The sequence below is a fragment of the Plectropomus leopardus genome, chromosome 9 (assembly GCF_008729295.1).
Source record: "Plectropomus leopardus isolate mb chromosome 9, YSFRI_Pleo_2.0, whole genome shotgun sequence".
Classification (NCBI taxonomy): domain Eukaryota; kingdom Metazoa; phylum Chordata; class Actinopteri; order Perciformes; family Serranidae; genus Plectropomus; species Plectropomus leopardus.
Window position 1 is genome coordinate 28026329 of NC_056471.1, and position 18788 is coordinate 28045116.

The following is an 18788-nucleotide window of genomic DNA, read 5'->3' on the forward strand; positions in this document are numbered from 1 at the left end:
TTGAAAACAAGTGGGTAATACTGAAGGGAGGGTCATGCATCTGCAAAAATAATGATAATAATAATTTTATATCTAATTAATTTAAAAAAACAAAAACAAAAAAACGAAGTTACATCCCAGTTATCCCCCTGCTCTGATAAATAACACACAGTCCCGAACTAAAATACAAAGTCAATGATGAATATCAAAATCAATATCATCTCCTTTTGTCTAATCTTCACACTAAGTTATGTTGATATTTATTTTTAATAACATTAAAAGGATCGCAGTGTCTCCTCTTTATGAATGTTACTAAACTTTCTGTTTCCAAGGAAGCGGCTCTTGATCTCTGCGCATGCGCTGCAGATATCACCTCCCCTTTTCCGCCAACGTGACTTTTGAATTTACTTCCCTCTTCAATCAAAATGAATATTTTTAACCGAGATTTCTTTGCCAAATGAGGGGCGGACATCCGTGTTTAATTGTTCTCGCGGCCGTTTCCACAGCCGTGTGTCCTCTGAGTTGTCAAAATGTGAGCTCGGCTGAGACCCGGACGAAGTTAAATGGCTCCGCGGCGGATTTCGACTCGTTCAGGAAACAGTTTCACCGCAAGTTTGAAGTCGAAAGCGAGGAGTTTAACCGCCGCCTCCTCTATTTTCAGGTAAGAGACACAAACCAACTCTCACATAAACAGGAAACGTGTAGAAAAACTTTGTCGTCACTCGTAACCTTTTACGCACACAAACAAACGGCAGCGCGTGCCACCTCAGACGACGCCCACTTATGTAAATGAAGGAAATGAAGGTACAAACCGCAGTGTTTACAAATAATATGTTAGTTTTTAATTGGATTAATACGCATCATATGACAATGAATTAGGGACTGAGACTAGGTTAGGGAAAAATAATTATATCAAAATGTAGCAATAGTCCTCCATTTCATGTCTTTTAATTTAAAATTACATTTAGCTGGACATAGTAAGGCCAATAGCTCAAGTTTGAGCACGAGCAAAATGCATTTTGAAAGGAGAAATAACACAATTGTCTTCCTACAAAAATTTAAATTAATGAATAAAAACAATCAAACAAAACGAAACATAATACTAGTTCTGGCTTGGTGGTAAATTTTGGGTAATGCAAACAAACTTTAGTTACATGTTTTTGTGTGACAGGCATTATTTAGCTGTAACTGAAGAAGTATGCAGTTCATTTACTTCAGTAAGCTTTGAGACACTTTGAAGAAACTCTCCTCACAGTAAAAGTTTTGTAAGAACAAAAGTATGTAAGGTAGTATGGAAAATATACTGAAAAGCAAATATACCCAACGCATCAAATCTAAATAAATGAATAAATGAAAAAGAAAAAAAAAAACACAACAAAACAAACAAAACACAACAAAACACATTTTATAAACTCTTTTTATGCTTCATATGCACAAATATTATTTTAACAAAGTCACAAGTAACTAAACTTATCAAATAAATTTAGTGAAGTAAAAAGTACAACAATATAGCGGAATTAAAGTATAAAGTAGCATGAAAAGCAAATACTCAAATGAAGTTGTGTACTGTACTTGAGTAAATGCAATTAGTTACATAACATTTGCTGTCATCCCATCATCAACACTTGTGACCACTGTTCTGCAAAGTTGTTTTAAAATTAAATTGAAATTTAAAATTTTAATTAAGTAAACTTAAAATTACTTTACTGTCAGATGTCTTTATTAATATACACACTACCAGTTTATCAGGTACTGCAAGGTAACACTACACAGGTGTGATGAACTAGCTATGAAATACATCTTTTAACCTATTTTGATTTTTGTATCGATTAAAGCCTTTGAAGGCTGTTAAGTGTTTGGTGCTGTTGCATTGTATTGCATTATACTCAAAGACATTTCTGTTATTTACTCTACTCTCGATGATATAAATGTGTTGGACATAGTATTACTTAAAAGGGATCCAACTGAAAACTGAACATTTTAAACTTCACATAGAGTTCATTGTTAGATTGTTGTATTAGACCTCATTAGCTTTATGGGTGTACTTAATAAACTGACTAATTTAAGCAGCATGTTAATGCTGTAGCAGTTTTAGGTGAGGTTAATTTTAACTAGATTAAACAACTTTTTTTTTTTTTGATTAATTGTCAGCACTGATTATATGATTTGTAAAATTTAAATCTGTAAAGTAAATATTAGGTATAAATGTCAGACGAATTTAGTGGAGTAAAATGTACAATATTTCTCTCTGAAAATGTAGTGCAGTGGAAGAGTTAATACCATAAAATGTTAATACTAAAGTCAAGTACAAAGACTTTACTCGAGTAAATGTACTTTGTTGTAATTAGATCAAATAGTAATATTTAGATAGCTTGTGGTATATTTTTCAGACTTGTGTTGTTTTATCAAGGAAATTAAGTCCATCTAGACTTGCATGAGTTTTTTAATTTTTTTGTTTTGTTTTTCATCTTGTCAGTGTTTTATTTGAAGCATGCATTTTTTTACCTTAACAACCGAATTTGATGATTTAAGTTGCCTACATGTTGCGTGTTGAACTTGACCACTTGTCTGTTATTGCAGAATGCTACAAAGCGACACGCACACCTGAGCTCATTCTCCACAGACCCACAGTCTGCCAAGTATGGCATCAACCGGTTCTCCGACCTCTCACAGAAGGAATTCAGAGGTAAGTTGAAGTTTTGTCACACATCAGGTGAAAATATATTCAGTTATTTTGTACCTGTCCAGTGGAAACTTACTGAGCAGCTTACCCCCTGAGTGCTGGGCTGGATCTGCACAGTCATTGTTTACATGCATCTTTGTGTCCAGAGATGACTCTGAGCTGTGCATGTTGTCCACAGATCTCTACCTGCGAGCGAGCGCTGACAGAGCTCCTGTCTTCTCTGGACTGAAGACAGAGGGGCTCCCAGCCAGATTTGACTGGAGGGACAAAGCAGTGGTGGCACCGGTCCAGAGCCAAGAGGCGGTAAGCTTTTCAGAGATACAGTATACGGTGAATATACTGTGTAAGTAGGAATGTCCTTTGTGTGCTGAGACACAGTTGAGCTACATTCACTGAATCTTATTTATTTTTCTTATTAAATCATGCTTTATCATTAAGCAATCAAAAAAATGCCACAACAAACAGGTGGGCAAATGACAACCAAAATATGCATAGGAGTACCATTAACTGGCCTCAGAAATGACATTATCAAAATAAATAATTCAGTGAGACTTTTGGAAAGCGTTTTTACAGCGTCAGTTTTATTTGTATGTGTAGCTGCAACAGAGAGAGTAATTTCTTATTTAGTTGTGATATCATAGTGTTTAACAGCCAATCACAGTTCTGGATGCACAAAGAAGACAAATACTTGACTGACTTTATAGTTTTTAAGAAAATATTTTTTAGAAAAGCAGATTTGAAACTGAAATCAAAATCATGGGGATGTGATAAATCCTCAAACTGAAGGAGAGTCCTTGTTCCTGCGGTGCAGAGAGGAATATCGATTTATTTAAGATCCTCTTCAGGTATGTTTTAAGACATGAAAATACTCTGCCAGGGATGATAATTTGAGCCTGATATGAGATTTACTCAGAAATGTTCAACATTAAAGGTATATACTAAATGTTAAGACTCATACAAAAGCAATCCCCCTCAATCATTACTTATGACCCACTACAGAACAAGTGTGTGATGGTGTATTTCTCTGCAGAGACTCAGCATGTTGCCTGTTTTTTTTAAATTATTTTTATCTTCTTTTGCTGTGTGTGGGACATTTTGGGTGTGTAGATCCCAGCCAATAATAGCAGGCAGGTGAGGTCAGACCTTATAAAAAGGTAGTAATCAGGTTTTAGGAACACACATCCAGGAAAAAGTTACAAAAACTGCAAACACAGCGCCAAAAAAAAGAGACATTGTGAGCTGAATCGCCAAGCAGGCAAAGCTTGTCTCAAAACGAGAGTATATTTGGGGTTAGCGTTTACTTTCACTGGTAAGCAGCACTGAACAAGAGAAGGAGGATGAAGAGTGGCGCAAAGTTGGCTTGTTTTCTGTCGGCTGGGTAGCTGCCAGCCGTTAGCTTTGTTAGCTGAAATATCTGCTTTTCCATTACAACAGATGTAATGTTCTTATAAAAGAAGCTTACAATGTGCAAACAAGGAGTGCAGGGAGGAGAGGCCAAACTTACACACAGTTAGTATGTAAAATCTACTTAAAGTACGAAAAGTAAAAATACCCAGTGCATTAAAATATAAATAATTAAGAATTTTAAAAAAATTAATTAAAAAAAACTAACCAGAAAAATCTCTTATGAATCTCTCCCTAAAACTTATTCAAGAAGGCGTCTCGCAGTGTCAGTCTCATCTGATGAAGAGATGTGTTGCTCAAAAAGTCACTCTGGTGCATTAAAGAAGTGAAAACTGCAGCTGCTAGTTTTCACCACAGATGCACATTAACTGCACTTTTGACTTTAAGTCTCCATCACACAGTGAGATTGGCTTTCAGATGTGTTGTGATATTTTCAAAATCACGAGTAGGCGTGCACATGTGAAACAGATTTAGGGTGAGAACAAAGAAACGTTCCTCCTTCAGCAGATTAATTTAAAAACAACCCTCCAGTGTCAAAGTCAGCACATGCATCATTCTGCACAGTGAAGGTTAAACATCCAAGTGCAGTTAACAACAAGCAAACCTCATTTTTGAGTGGAGGGGGACTTTTAATAATGGTCAACCGACAAACTAGGCCATTAAGTTTGACTTTTAGTGAGATGGAGCTGTTGCTTGTCCTCGCGAAGGTTCACCTCCGTCCTTTATCTCTTTAGTCAGCCAACTCGCCATCGGGGATGACATTTTCACTGTGAAACTGTTGTCCTGAGGGAGAGACATACCCTCGTACAGCAAACAGCCCACACCATAACATATATTTTGTTCTCTTGAAATCCGGTAAGACTTAGCACTTCAGGCGGAGTGTGTACATGACCACACTCACCTACCTCTGCAGCTTTTCTGCACAGATTACTTCTCCTCTGGTGCTGTCCGTGGACCTGCCTGGGGTGTGTTTCCACAGCAGAAAATAAAATGCAGCACCATGCACAGAGACACAAAATATCAAACCACTCACATCTCATAAATTCTTCTTGATTCAGTTTTCCCTTATCTTGATTCCACTTTTTATACCTCAAATGCATTTATTTGCTGTAAAGGAAAGAGCAGATGGTCCTTGTATTTTGTATACTCAGCGCATACTTACCTCCTGTCTAAGCAATAATGACTGATTTTGGTTTCAGTATTGATTTTAAGCTTTGGAACCATATTGAGCAATGAAATATTGGATTTTTACACGAGCAGCTCAGGTTTTCATCACATTTATGGGAATTTATGCTGAGCAAGTGAAGTGAGAGCAGTCGGATGTTGTTTGGAGAATAGATTGCCCGTGCAAATGTTATTCAGGAAAAGATGCAGTCTCTTACATAATGAAATACTGGATGTTTTCCCTCCAAATGGACTCGTTTCAGGAAAGCAGTGCAATATAGATGACATATGTAGTATGAGAGCAACTTTTGCTATTAAAACATCCCAAATGATCCTCAGCCTTTAGAGCGAAATACTGTAACTGAAGCAGAAATTAAGATTTTCCTCAGGACTCAGTATACCTGAGGTGTTTCTGTCAGTAGATGGCAGCAGAAAACAAACAGTTCACTCAGACGAGTCAGATCATCTCACCAGCGTATACAACATCCACGCTTACTGTGGATTCAAGTTTAAGAAAGTATGGGCTTCACTCTAAATGCAATCACATCCAAAAACTGTTTATTTTGGAACATATCCTTCAGATTTAGTCCGTGCTCTACCCACCAAACCCCATTTGAACTTATCTAAATGTTGTGCTCGTCTGATACTAGTTTTTTCAAGGTGAATTAAAGCATTGATTTTGAAAGCAGAGATTGGAAAAAAATGTATTAATCCTGCTGCTTTAGCGAGACACCAACCTCTGTTTTGATGGAGATAAGCAAATGGAAATTTCTCCCTCTAAGTATCATAATATATTTTATTTTATAGTTTGGTTCCAGTCCAAAATGATTTTTAAACCTTTCCCTTTGTAGTTCTGCTTTTCTCTTATAACTGTAATTTTACCTTTGCAGTGCGGGAGTTGTTGGGCGTTTAGTGTGGTCGGAGCCACGCAGTCCGTCCATGCTATAGGAGGCTCACAGCTGGAGCGGCTCAGTGTGCAGCAGGTTCTGGACTGCTCCTACCAAAACGCAGGCTGCAGTGGAGGCTCTGTATCCAGGACCCTGAAATGGTTAAAGCAAGTATGTTGATATTTTTACACGATTTCATGCCTTTTTTCATGTTTTTAAAGGTTAACTTTAGTATTTTCCTACCTGGACCTTACATTCTCATGGTTTTTGTCTAAGTGAGTGATGAGAAAGAGCAGTTTTTAAAGTCAGTCCAGTATTAAGCGTGACCACTGTAGCTGACAGGGATGAAACAAGCTGCAGTGTAACCATTCGGGGCATGTTTACATCGTCAGTACATCCAACAGAAGTGCTTGTTTTTGCAAATGACAGGCTCAAATTGTTTTTATAAGTGTCTGGAAAAAATATAGAAGGATCCCTACAGAGACTGACCTTTTTGTTTAAGGGTAAGATCCATTTTGTTTAACCAGAAACCCAAATTTGACATTGTCAAACTCACCACTCTATTAAAAATAGACAGTAATTTTACCTTGTGTATTGTCAGCAAATTTCCACATATAATTTGATAGATTAAGGGTTTATTCTGACCAAACCAGAGTTTATTATTGTTCAAACAGTGGAAAGACGAACAGACAACTTTTCTGAGTTTTGTTTTGTCTGTCAACTTTGAATGAAGTGTTTTTTTATGACATTTAATTACAGTTAATTTAAATGGAGTCTGGTGGGTGTGTTGAAAGTGATTTTCTCTGTAGGGATCCTTTCCATAAATTCTAAGACACCTAAAATAATAATCTGAACATGTCAGTGGCAAAAACAAACTTCTACTGGATGTAAACTGATGGTGCGAACATGCAAGGAATAGCGACACTGAAGCCTGTTTCGCCACTTCCCAGTGCGACCAGATTCAGATATTGTTCCTATTTGTCACTTGGACATAAACACTTGGAAAATAGGGTCCAGGTTGAAAAATACCAAGCTTACCTTTGAACTGATGCTTCCTTAATGGTTTGAAATGAGTGAAAAGGTAGAATTAACTCCCAATGTTTTACCTACAAGTGATATAATTAATACCTCAACGCTCCCAAAGTGACTGTTTATGAAAGAGTAATCCTGCAGGAAGATATGTCCATTTTGCTTTAGCTAAAAATCCAGTAATGTTGTCTAGCATTTTAATTAGCGAGATAGAGATAGTGGAGGCAGTCAGCAAAATACGATTGCTGTCTCTCGTCAGACATGCATTGGGAAAGTGGCGGTGCCAGGATCCTTCATAAACAAGATGAATGGATATTTTGCATTCAGGTAACACACTCACTGAGATAAACTATTTTCTTTTTAGACCAGAATGAAATTGGTTCCTCACTCAGAGTATCCCTACAAGGCCAAGACGGGAATCTGCCATTTTTTCTCTCAGTCACATGGCGGTGTTTCTGTGAAGAATTTTACTGCACATGATTTCAGGTAAAAGACTGTTTTTTGCAAGATTTCTCAAAGCAGTAAAGGGTAAAAATTAACAGCAGTATATTTGGGTAAAATCACATGGAATTTTAAAGTGGTTTTCATAACGTACCAAGGACAGAGGCCAGCGGAGGGGGCTCGGTCCTACGCAATGACAGACCACATTGTTTACTGAGTCAACACAGACATGGATTGCCCAGTAGCACAGAGGTTCTCCACTCTTCTCCCAGTGACTGTCGTGGTTACCTTGAGTTAAAATGATTTAGATCTTTATTTAATATTGAACAGGATCATGACTCACACTTATGCATTTGTAATGGTTGTTATTTTTATTGCATTATGGTGTTGAGGGTCACGGTCCTCTGTCAGCGTCAATGCAGTTTAAACTTTAAGTTAACAGAGTTTCTGAGATTAATACATTGCCAACCTAAAATATTATAATTTTCTCTCTTAGATTCTCTTCTTGCATACAGTTTGAACTGTATGTTGCTTTTTATTTTAGTGTATGTATGGTTATAAAAAAAAAAAAAAAAAACAACTGGAAAATTCATGGACTTTTGCAAATAGCAATGTCAAGGCCTGGGAAACTTTGGGAAAACTAAACCTATCCTAAAAAGTTTTGGAAAATCCATGAAGTTTTGTTTTAGGAACCTGTATAATAACACATTCATTCATGTTCAAGGACCATTTTTACAGATTCTGGCTGTGATAGATGGTGTAATTTTTGGTGTTTAAGAAGAAGAAATCGTCAATTTTTTTTCTTTAAAAATCAGCAATAAAATAAATACAAAATACAGCCATTTAAAGTTGTATGCCCCTCCCTCAAAGCCTAAATGAAAAGCTTAAGTCCCTACCGAGTGCTTTAAAAAATGATTCGACATGCCTTTACATAGTAATGAAAAAGAACCGATAAGGAGTATCAATGGCTGTTTCAGAGAATGCATGGTCTTTAAAATTTGCCTCAAAGTCATGGAAATGTGTTGGTAAAAATGTGTATTAACCCTGTTATTTATAACATTTGACAGTGTAGTATTTTTAATAATTCTTAAAGCAAAGAAAGCAAAGGAAAGATACGACTGTTTTCAAAACCCAGTAAATGTCAATGTCACGCTTCTACTAAAACGCCTCTTTATCTCAACGATCGTCTGATCACACTATGAAAATGCGCCTTTTGACCTGCCCCCAGGAAGGTCAGAGTGCTGGATCATCGAGTGCATCAAACTGCTGAAATCAGACACTTGTGCGGGGTGGAGACTCCGAGGTCACGGGGGTGTCTTAACCTCCCGGTTAAGGGGCTCATAAGCCAGTTCTTTACTGCTGCATAGAAAAAGAAAAACAGGATCATAAAGTTTCAACAAGACAAGACCTCACCTCACCCTGAGTAGAGTGCAAAACAGCTTTATTCAGTATAGTTTTGGCACAGAGCTACACTCCCTGGCCCCTTATGTCATGAACCTGGCAGAGGAGGGAATCACAGCTATCCCCGGTGGTAATCATCTGCTCAAAGGACAAGATGGGGTGGCAGAGGGTGCCTGCATATGTGCAACAGAGAGAGCGAGGAAAATACCAATTTTATGAGAACAGAGGAGAGAGGTGAGCTGCTGATCCGGAGAAAATGGTGCAAAATAGGCCCGGTGAAACGTTGAATTTAAATAATAACCTCCATGCAGTATCTTGCTGGAAGAGTGTATCCTGACACAATTCACACCCTCCTGAATTAGCCATATAGTTTACATGACAATGCCTCAAAAACTAGTGCCAGTTTTGTTGCCTCATGAGTAAATTTTTCTGTTAATTTTCCTCAGTGGTCAAGAGGAGGCGATGATGGGTCAGCTGGTGGAGCGCGGCCCCTTGGCTGCTGTCGTGGATGCTGTCAGCTGGCAGGATTACCTGGGTGGAATCATCCAGCACCACTGCTCCAGCCAATGGTCAAACCACGCTGTCCTGGTTGTTGGATACAACACTATTGGTACATGCTGTCACTACACAGGCATGAGAATGATGAGAATGAATCGTAATTTCAGAGAGACAGCTGGGATTTTATACTTTACTTGAGCTTAACACTTACCTTTTTAGGTCAAGAAAGTTTTACAACCCCTAGAGTCTGTGAAAGTAATTTAAAGTTGCACCAGGCAAAATTCTCAGGTAAAAATATATCAGTCTTAATCAGAAATTGCTGCTGCGACAGAGCAGAGTCTCATCTTCCCTAATCAATCACTAAAACAAAAGGAGATGGAGTGAAACAAATATTTTAACAAGCTGTTAGCTGTTTAACAAGCTTATTATTGAGCCCCGACATCATTATTTTCATGAATCAAGTGAAATATCTGTTACACACTTCCAGTGAAAATGAAGGTGTATTAGTTTTGTAATTGTGTTGATATTGTAGTGACATCTTGTTAGAAGACATTAGCACCAATTTCTAAAAAAAAAAAAAAAAAAAAAAAATCCTTGCAGAAAGTACAACTGCAGAGCTGCACTGATGGGAAATGTGTAGTGTTTATCTTCTTTGTTTTTTCCTCACCTAGTTTTTACATTTAATTATCAGAGTAAGGTATACAAAAGTACAGGAAAACAGATGGAAAATAAACAAATAAAACCTAGTATGAAATAATAACAGGCCCACATAACAACAACCAAACATTAAAAGAATAAAATGAAAAAACAGTAATAGAGGTGTGTGTGTGTGCGCGCCTTCAGTTTAGAGTCTACAGCAAATGTTGAAAACAAACAGTACTAGAACCTCACAGCTGTTATGCAGAAATCTAATGAAATGCTGCCATACACAGCTGATATTGTCTTTATGTCCTTGTAGAGCAAACCATATCTTTCTTTTTTAGCCTCAAAAATTGTCATGTATCTCTTATCCAATTACGTAATTGCTTCCAATTGAGTAATATCATAATATATACACATATAATGTGTCTATACTCTGTAGTTTTAAGAGAGTTAAGAATTGAAAGCGATTATATGAAAGTCAGTTATTGGGAAAACACAGAGTGTATAGATTTGTCATTATTTCACCTTGTTCCTTTTTTGTCCTGTTTTTTTGGGACACAGTGTTCAATGAGTAGCTGGGTTGGTAAACATGTCTTGTGTGCACTCTTTTTTTACACAATGTTATTTGATTTCTCAGGAAAGTGGTTCAGATCATTGGCACGGTTGTGTTTTAGGTTTTCATGTGAATAATAAGTTTAAAAATATGTTTTAAAGTTTGTGAATTGATCGAATTTGAAGATACAAGATGATCCTATTTGTGTGAATGAGGTAAAATGCTACCTCACTGTTTATTTCTTGACATAGTTCGGCGGTATTTTATGTTTCTTATCATGAATTATTTCACACACACTTGTGTTTTGTGGGTATTACACAAGGATATGACTGATTATGTAACAGTCTAAAGTGGTTGCAGCTGCACCACGCACACACACACACACACACACACACACACACACACACACACACACACACACACACACACACTCTCTCTCACACACACCTAGTGCTCCTTTACCCTGTAAATAATTCAATCGTAAAATGCATGTTGTCTGTCTTAGGGGATGTACCATACTGGATTGTGCAGAACTCCTGGGGAACCTCGTGGGGCGATGAGGGTTATGTTTATATAAAAATTGGTGGAAACGTTTGTGGTAAGTATGATCTTTGCCTCTCGTAAATTTCTGTTTATATCTGCTTTGGTGCTTGTATGTTGCTTTGCCCACTATCCCGTCAGGGATTAATACCACATCCAGATTTTTTTGTTGTTGTTTTTCTTCACAGGTATTGCAGATTCTGTGGCGGCAGTTATCCTTTAACAAGATTGTGTTCATCGCAACCAAAACTAAATCAGTTTACTTTAAGTGTCACTTTAAATAATGTTTTTTTATTGAAATGTCACCATGTTACATCACCAAAACAAAATAAATCACTTTATATGCTGATAAGTCTTGGATCATACCTGAGCAATCAACATGCACAACACTGCAAAAATAAAACAAGAATACATGCACTGTACAAAAAAAACTTATCTTAGCAAATACATAAGGTAGATACATGTTTTGGGTGATATGGCCCTTACATTTATGTATACAGAGATCAACCACTGCATAAATACACAACAAAATTGATGTAATACCATAGAGCATACTATACAAAACACATTATTACACAACTACATTATTAACATTATGTACAGATATATTGTGCTGTGCAAATTGTTACTACTGTCGCTACTTTAGATGTTGACATTGATTGTTGATAAAGAGGTTTATTGTCATTTATATATACACCTTTATATATCCTCTAGTCTGAAATGGTTCCCTCTTGGACTGCTTCCTCATGCTGACATTAAAGATAACGCGTTAGTAAAAAAAAACCCATCGGCGCCACCGGTTTGATCACTGCTTATTGATCCATTTGCTTTCAGGTCAGTCGCAGTGAATTTACATAATTGTATTGAGAAAACATCTAAGCAAATTTTATCAAGGAGCCATCTGCTGTACTTTGTGGCCGGTCAAGATTAGAAATGAGGGTAAAATAGTCTAATTTGGCCATTTGAATTATTCAGGGTCACAAGTCTCTGGTGTGTGAACCTCGGCGCTGCAGCCTTATGTAACTAATGAACCGGCAATTTGCTGTTCTTTTCTTTGTTAACATAATTGTGGGATATCTGGTCTGCTTTTAGTGTCCCAGTGAGATGAAAAGAGATATTTGTCACCTTGCGTGACATTAAAATGAACACAATATGTTATTATAATAATATTACCATCATGGTATCAAATGTTTCTCCCTAATGGATATTCTGGTGGTTTAGATAGTCAAACGGGTCAAATGACCCCTCCATGTGCTGCGTTTCACTCAATCTTTTTTTAACTAGAAAAAAACTCACCAAATTAAATTGCAAAATGCTGCAAAATTGCCATGTTATTGAGTGTTTCAGTTTCTCTCATCATCCAATGTAGTAATTGAGTGTTAAATACATAAAAACTTTGTTTCAATTTTAGATTTTCTTTTTTGTGTCGCAACGCGATCGTTAACGTATTGTTAGGTTAAGGTGCAAAAAAATCTTTATGTTGGGAAAACAACATGTTTTGGTATAAAATACTCGGTTTGGTTGCCGGAACATGGATGGAAATGTCCCAAACTTTCACTAAAAAAAATTCAACTTTTGTTGTTTATTGGTTTCTAAATGTGATCTGCTTCTATCTGCTGCAAGACAACCGCCTCGTATAGGTGTCACACCATCCACCACACCCTTGTCCTCCTTTTAGGAAATTTAGCTCATATACATGTAATCTTCTTTAGAAATGTTGATATGATATATATTAAATATCTGTGGTTTTATTTTGGCAACTAGGCTGGAAATGCCATAATTTCTTGAGAAAATGATTTTTTTTTAGTTTATGGGCTTTCATATCTTATGCATATGTGAGCTTAAAAGATTGAAACTGTGTGTCTTTTTAAGGAAATAAGTTCCTCTTTGCATGTTTTGATTGCAACCTATTTTTACCTGTGCACCTGCCGCTAAAACTTTTCAGCTGTGTAAAGGATCTTCTGTTTTTAGGTCAGTTACAGAGAAAGAAAGGAAGCCATAACAGACGACTGATACGCCCCCTTAGTCTGAGTCCTCACTGCTGCAGTAGGAGCTGTCGCAGCATTCGGCCATGTAGAGAAACGTATGAACGTTGGGATTCAGTTTGGGCACCCAGTCGCGAGGCACCAGGAACGTTGCCAGATTGAACAGATCCACAAACACTTTGTAGCGGTCACTAAAGGGAAAAAAGAAAATAATTTATTTAATATTGAACTCATGCGCTCTCACACTATAATCATGCATTTGTTGCACACTGCACTTTCCGAAGGACAAAAGCTAAATTAAACTGCTGCCAAAATGTAACTGATACAGAATGAAGAACATGGCGTGCATCCTTTGAAATTGACTTTTTAAGTATAGTTTGTGCATGTCAGAAAGAAGTGACCATATGGCAGGTTAATTTAGATAAGCACAGAGTAGCAGTGTCCTGTCCTTATCTAAATTAACTCTGAAGTGTCTCAGATACTTGCAGTGTTAAAGGTTTAATCAGCAGGTTAAAGTTTATAGCATACATACCTGACAGTGGATCTCAGGTAGTGGTAGCCGGATGAACCCCCCGTGCCGGCTTTGCTGCCAATCATACGATGCACCATGCATACGTGATTGTCTGAAACAAAAGGTAGAAACATCCTCTGTGATATGAGCAATGCCTGGGCTCTGCATGTTTCATTTGAGCTGTAAATTGTTTAGACATGAGTGAGACGTAGGGGCGTAAAAATATTTCATGGGAATAGATAGTTGGATTGATCAGCAGGCGTGGAGGATGTTATAAGATTCTTCTGCCTCTGAGGTCCTGACCTAACTTTAGCTCTGTAAACTCCCTTGTTAGTCCAGCTCTGCCCTTGGGCGAAATATGAAAGCAGTGGTTTCTGGTAGACTTATCCTTTTTTTTTTTTTTTCCCTGCACATTTTTCTGTTCTTGTTCACTAGTGAGTACATGCAGCCACTTACATGGATGCTACACAAACTTACATCGCCATTTTGTCATGAGGGTGTCGATATCCATGAGGGATGTGAGCAGCTGGAAGGGAACCTGGAACCTCGGCTCTTCCCTGAAAGGTAAAAAAAGATTTTAGTATTTTTATTTATTTAACTAATCTTGTACAAAAAAAATCAAGTGGCATTTGGATGTTCACAGAAGTTGTAAAATGAGGTCTTATCATCTGCTTATTACCCTAAATGTAGTTAACTTTTTATGTTACAGTTTCATATTATCACCAAACGGTGACTGTCATGACTCGTGTTTAGTGTTGTGAAGCCTTAATGAGTCTCCTGTAAGGAAGACAATTAATGCCACATGTGAAAAATGTATTTGAATTCTGAGTTTAGTGCATAGACTGTTTAAAATAATGGTCACAGTCACTGTGACTTCAATCGTCAGTTTGTGCGTTCACATTTTGAAGCCTTGAGTTCAGCATCTTGTCTGTTGCCATCTTAGTTTTTTTGGAGCCAGAATTTTATTTTTTTAAATTTTTAATAGGAAAATCAGACACAAAATGATACAGCCACAATTAAAAACAAACAAAAGGCAGGTAATTTAGCACCTACTGACAGACATTAACAAATACAGGCAGCTATTCAGTCAAAGTAATGTGCGAAGTGCACGAGTGTCATATTTTTGGAGCCAGAATTGAACATATTTGGACAAAGACGGTGGAGCTGTGGAGGGTTGGATCTGACTCACAGCCTGTAAATAATGGATGTAGCTACTGTGACGTCTCCCACTGGTTTGTGGACTGCCATTTTTAAGCTTCGAGTCCCACGTTTCTGCTGTCGCCAATTTTGTTTATTGAAGCCAGAAATGACCATATTTAAGCGAGAGGGTGGAGCTAACTGAGAAGACAAGGAGACTATTGACAGAGAGCCTGTCACTCAGTCAGCCCCGCCCTTAAAAATACGCCATTTTAAACCTTAATAAAATGTAAATGGGTGAATTAAAAGAATAAAAGAATTTGCCCTGTACATTTGTCATGATTGTAGAAACTAGCTATAGAGACTAAAACCGATTTTTGTACCAGGCCGTAAACATTTTTATTTCTGGTGTAGATTTTAAGGATCTCTGGGGATTGACTCGTTTTTTTTTCGTCAGCCTCATGTGGTCATTCGAGATACTGCAGTTTTTGGCATTTCTGCGATGCCTTTTTTTATTGTTGTTTTTTTTTTTGTTGGTTTGTTTATTTGTTTGTTTGTTTTTTCAGACTAGAGGTTGTTGCTTGGTTTAGGGTCGTTAAACTTAAATAAATTTACATGTGGCCCTAATTGTCTTCCGTACCCATGTGACATTGGATCACTGCACCATTAATGCTCAAGAAACGCTGTAAAAACCACATACCTGTAGAAGTAGATCATCAGGGCACCTTGGAGAGCCTTGTAAGAGATCCGCCTCTCACCTTGTCAGCAAAATCAAAATAAATTACTAGTAAAGTAAAACTAATTGTTTTTATTTACATCATTTTGTGATCTAAAGCCTAAATGTTAAAGTTCAAAGAGTAATGCACAGTATATCAAAAAGTTTAAGTACAAATTTAACTATAAACACAGATATGTAAAGCCTTGACAAAAGCTGTGTTATGACATTTATTTAGTGAGTCATATTTGTAAAATTTGTATAAAGCGCTCACCTTTGCTGAGGAGATGGTCGTGACGCTTCTCATCGAACAGAGACGTGAACAGCTCCTTCTGTTTGACCAGCTCAGCCATCATCTCCTCCTTGTCCTCTGAATCTGCCATTTTCTATTTAAAAAGACAAAAAAAAGTAACCCACAAATAAAACTGCCGTCTGTCAGTCATCTGTGCACTCCAGGGAGCGCAAAGAAAGTTTGTTTGAAAGCCGGAGTCATCTCTTACCTCAATTTTCTCCTTCTCCTGATTCAGCCCATCAAATATATTGATTTCCAGCCGTTCCCAGAAATTGAATCCATCCGCCTCCAAGCCAGGAGTTCTCTCCAGCCACTCCTGAGAAGAACAGCCAAGGGGTTTTTATCACTTTTATACCCTGGTGAGTAGCAGGTGAGCTTATCCAGAACAAACACAATGTTTTTGTAAAAGGAAAATAAAAAGGTGCCCTATTTCATGAACTCTTGACCATGTTTTAAAGCTGAGGTTGGTGGTGGTTGTGAGACGTACCTCCACCAGTTTTAAGAGTGTTGGCTCCTGTTCAGTGGCGAGCAGCATCTCGCTCTCATGACCCTTGAAATTGTCCCTGTAATGACGTCTGTTGTATGGTACCCTCAGGTTATCCGGGACCCCGATTTTGTTCTCCAAGATCCGAAACTGGAGGCTTTGGAATCCAGAGGCCGGAGCCAGATATTCCCTACGCGCCAAACACACACAAGTAAGCACGCATGCACACAACAAAATCAGAGTGCACCACCATGAACGAGTGCATCTTGTAAAAGTTTAAGAGCTGAAGTAGAAAGAACCTGGAGTTATTTATAAGCTCACCTAAAGTCGAAAAAGTCCAAGGCTGTCATTGTTTCCAAAACGGCAAACTGGTCGACCAGCAGTCTGAAGATCATCACGATCCTGTGGATGCGAGTGTTGACTTTGAGCATATTGCGCTCGTCTCTGACCTGGCGTTAAACATTAAAGGAAATGATTAGAAGTAAACTTTTCTGAGCACAAACCCTGACACATGAAAACAAAATCTAAGATAATTACTGAAATAATTAGTTTAGATTTTTTTCCATCATTATTTCATAAAGCTAATGCATGCCCCTTTTCCAAGAAACTAAGTAATGAATTAAAACTGTTGCTGTAATTTGAATTTAGATCATCGGCCTGGTGATGCACAAAATTTCTTATTTTTCTCTGACTGAACTCCAAAGCCAGACTGACTAAATAAAACAAATTATTCCTATTAAATATGACTGCTTTTTAAACAGAGGCGGTGAGATCTGACTATCATAATATTCTCCTGTGAAGATTTTCTTTCCCTTTAATTTATTTCTATGATTCTACATCATGATTTCATAATTAAAACACTGTCAGTTTGCATCTAAAATATCTGAATTTAGGGGTACAAAATGTTCTTCTCTACTTCAGAATACTGTCTATAAAATGGTACTTAAAAGCTTCAAAATGTACTTTTCTATATTTAATTCAGTTTACCTCCTGTCTTCATGAACAATTAAAAAATAAATAAATCTGAGAAATGTTACTTACGTGGCCACTGATGAAGATATCTCGCACTGAATCAAGCTCAAACAAAATCTGTTTGAACCACAGTTCATAGGCTAAAAAAGAAAAAAAATAGCATTATTAACATTTTAGTATAATATTACAGCATTAACAGGTCAGTAAGCAGTCAGGGCTAAATACACTTAAAAAAATTAATTTAAATAATTAAAAAGTTTCCATTATATTTTCAGGTGACCTTTTTTTTTTCTTCTCATTTTAGAAGAACATCAAAGTGTGATTTTTTCTGTATGCAGGCGATTGTATGTAACTTTGGTATTTTTTTTTTCTTTTTCTTCACTAAAAGCCTAATTAGGAGTTGGAGACTAGCAAAAGATCTCTCTAATAATCTCTGTGTGTGAAACATCAGTTACTGCAGCTTGTTTGTAACAGGCTGAAGTTGTACTATGTTAATTCAAATTGTTCCTGTCGATAAACTAACTAAATAATTTAAAATAAACACTTTTAAAAAGTTTTTTTTATAAAGTGGAACTGTATTGCAATCGAAGTAAATCCGCCCCAAACAAACAAAAAAAAAAACAAGTTTCCTGAATAAATTACCTTAGACAAGTTCAAAACAACTAATTTATTTCTGCAAATAAAACGGGCTCTCAAACACTATAAAGCCACTTTTACCTTGATGGGTGACAATGAAGAGGTGCTCATCATGGATCTTATTACCCTTTACTTCACTCTGCAACACCTGTGCTGAGACTATTTTGTCGAGCTGAGGGTTGAAAAGAAATGAAGCACTTAACTTAAATGAACACATTTGAAAACAAATGTACATTTCGGCACTTTAAACAAACAGGGTACAAAGACTGATAGGTGCGATAGGTGTTGTTTTCTACCTGCAGGTAGTCTCCATAGATGATTCCTCCTTTACTGGCCTTGTTATCTCCCGCCTGAGCGGCATCCTCGTCTTCCTCTGTTTTGGGAGGCTTGTTTTTGAATAACCTGCAGTGTCAGGAGAAAAGAGGCGTTTTGTTAATGGATGTTTTTTCGTATAATGGGGAAAAAAAGGAAATAAAAATGGGATTAAAAATCCTTTAGAGCCCTATTTTAGTTGCAATGACAAATTAAACGTACAAATGCCTCTTCTCAAAGTACGGACATCCGCTCATGACTTGTCCAAATCGGTTGCAGCAAAGATGTGTTCTTCTTCCTCGACTAATATTTACTAAAATTGTCCACAACGCGATGCAGATTTTTAAAGTCTCACCTCATCCAATCACTCATGAGGATGCGGCGATCATCCGGCCCGCCTCTATTTGCCTCACAGAGCTGTTTATCTTAAACCAGGACCACCTCGTGGACTTTGTTTGACCTGCCAAAAGGACAGTCACAGGACACTTTTCAAATATTAAAAAAAAAAAACAAGAGACACTGA

General features: G+C 37.2%; 2 protein-coding genes across 3 annotated transcripts; one reads left to right on the forward strand and one right to left on the reverse strand.

Annotated features, from left to right (window-relative positions):
* The first annotated feature begins 370 nt into the window (after positions 1-370).
* Positions 371-12526, forward strand: ctso (cathepsin O). Of its 2 annotated transcripts, XM_042493145.1 has the most exons (8): positions 371-640; positions 2560-2665; positions 2841-2965; positions 6121-6288; positions 7511-7632; positions 9435-9598; positions 11187-11279; positions 11410-12526. In XM_042493145.1, exons 1-8 carry the CDS (start codon positions 437-439, stop codon positions 11442-11444), a joined length of 1017 nt encoding a protein of 338 aa, XP_042349079.1. In that variant the 5' UTR covers positions 371-436; the 3' UTR covers positions 11445-12526. The 2 variants fall into 2 exon arrangements, with proteins under 2 accessions (XP_042349079.1, XP_042349080.1); XM_042493146.1 differs by lacking the exon at positions 7511-7632.
* Positions 11493-18588, reverse strand: tdo2a (tryptophan 2,3-dioxygenase a). Its single transcript, XM_042493144.1, has 12 exons — positions 18488-18588; positions 18250-18355; positions 18035-18125; positions 17387-17457; positions 16667-16794; positions 16349-16535; positions 16070-16177; positions 15844-15955; positions 15555-15612; positions 14195-14274; positions 13739-13829; positions 11493-13397 (listed from the first exon to the last, which is right to left on the reverse strand). The coding sequence occupies exons 1-12, from the start codon at positions 18520-18522 to the stop codon at positions 13244-13246; spliced, it is 1221 nt and encodes a 406-aa protein (XP_042349078.1). The 5' UTR covers positions 18523-18588; the 3' UTR covers positions 11493-13243.
* Between the last annotated feature and the right edge of the window lie 200 nt (positions 18589-18788).

What these genes read in the sequence shown, in the direction of transcription:
- tdo2a (XM_042493144.1), bottom strand. Translation starts at nt 18,522, where the DNA reads ATGAGCGGATGTCCGTACTTTGAGAAGAGGCATTT. An exon ending in AGGAGAAGGAGAAAATTGAG is followed by an intron (nt 15,956 to 16,069) that starts GTAAGAGATGAC and finishes CTTTTTAAATAG; the next exon opens with AAAATGGCAGATTCAGAGGA. An exon ending in TACCTGAGATCCACTGTCAG is followed by an intron (nt 13,398 to 13,738) that starts GTATGTATGCTA and finishes TTTTCCCTTTAG; the next exon opens with TGACCGCTACAAAGTGTTTG.
- ctso (XM_042493145.1), top strand. Translation starts at nt 437, where the DNA reads ATGAGGGGCGGACATCCGTGTTTAATTGTTCTCGCGGCCGTTTCCACA. An exon ending in CCCTGAAATGGTTAAAGCAA is followed by an intron (nt 6,289 to 7,510) that starts GTATGTTGATAT and finishes TTTTCTTTTTAG; the next exon opens with ACCAGAATGAAATTGGTTCC. An exon ending in TTTACTGCACATGATTTCAG is followed by an intron (nt 7,633 to 9,434) that starts GTAAAAGACTGT and finishes AATTTTCCTCAG; the next exon opens with TGGTCAAGAGGAGGCGATGA.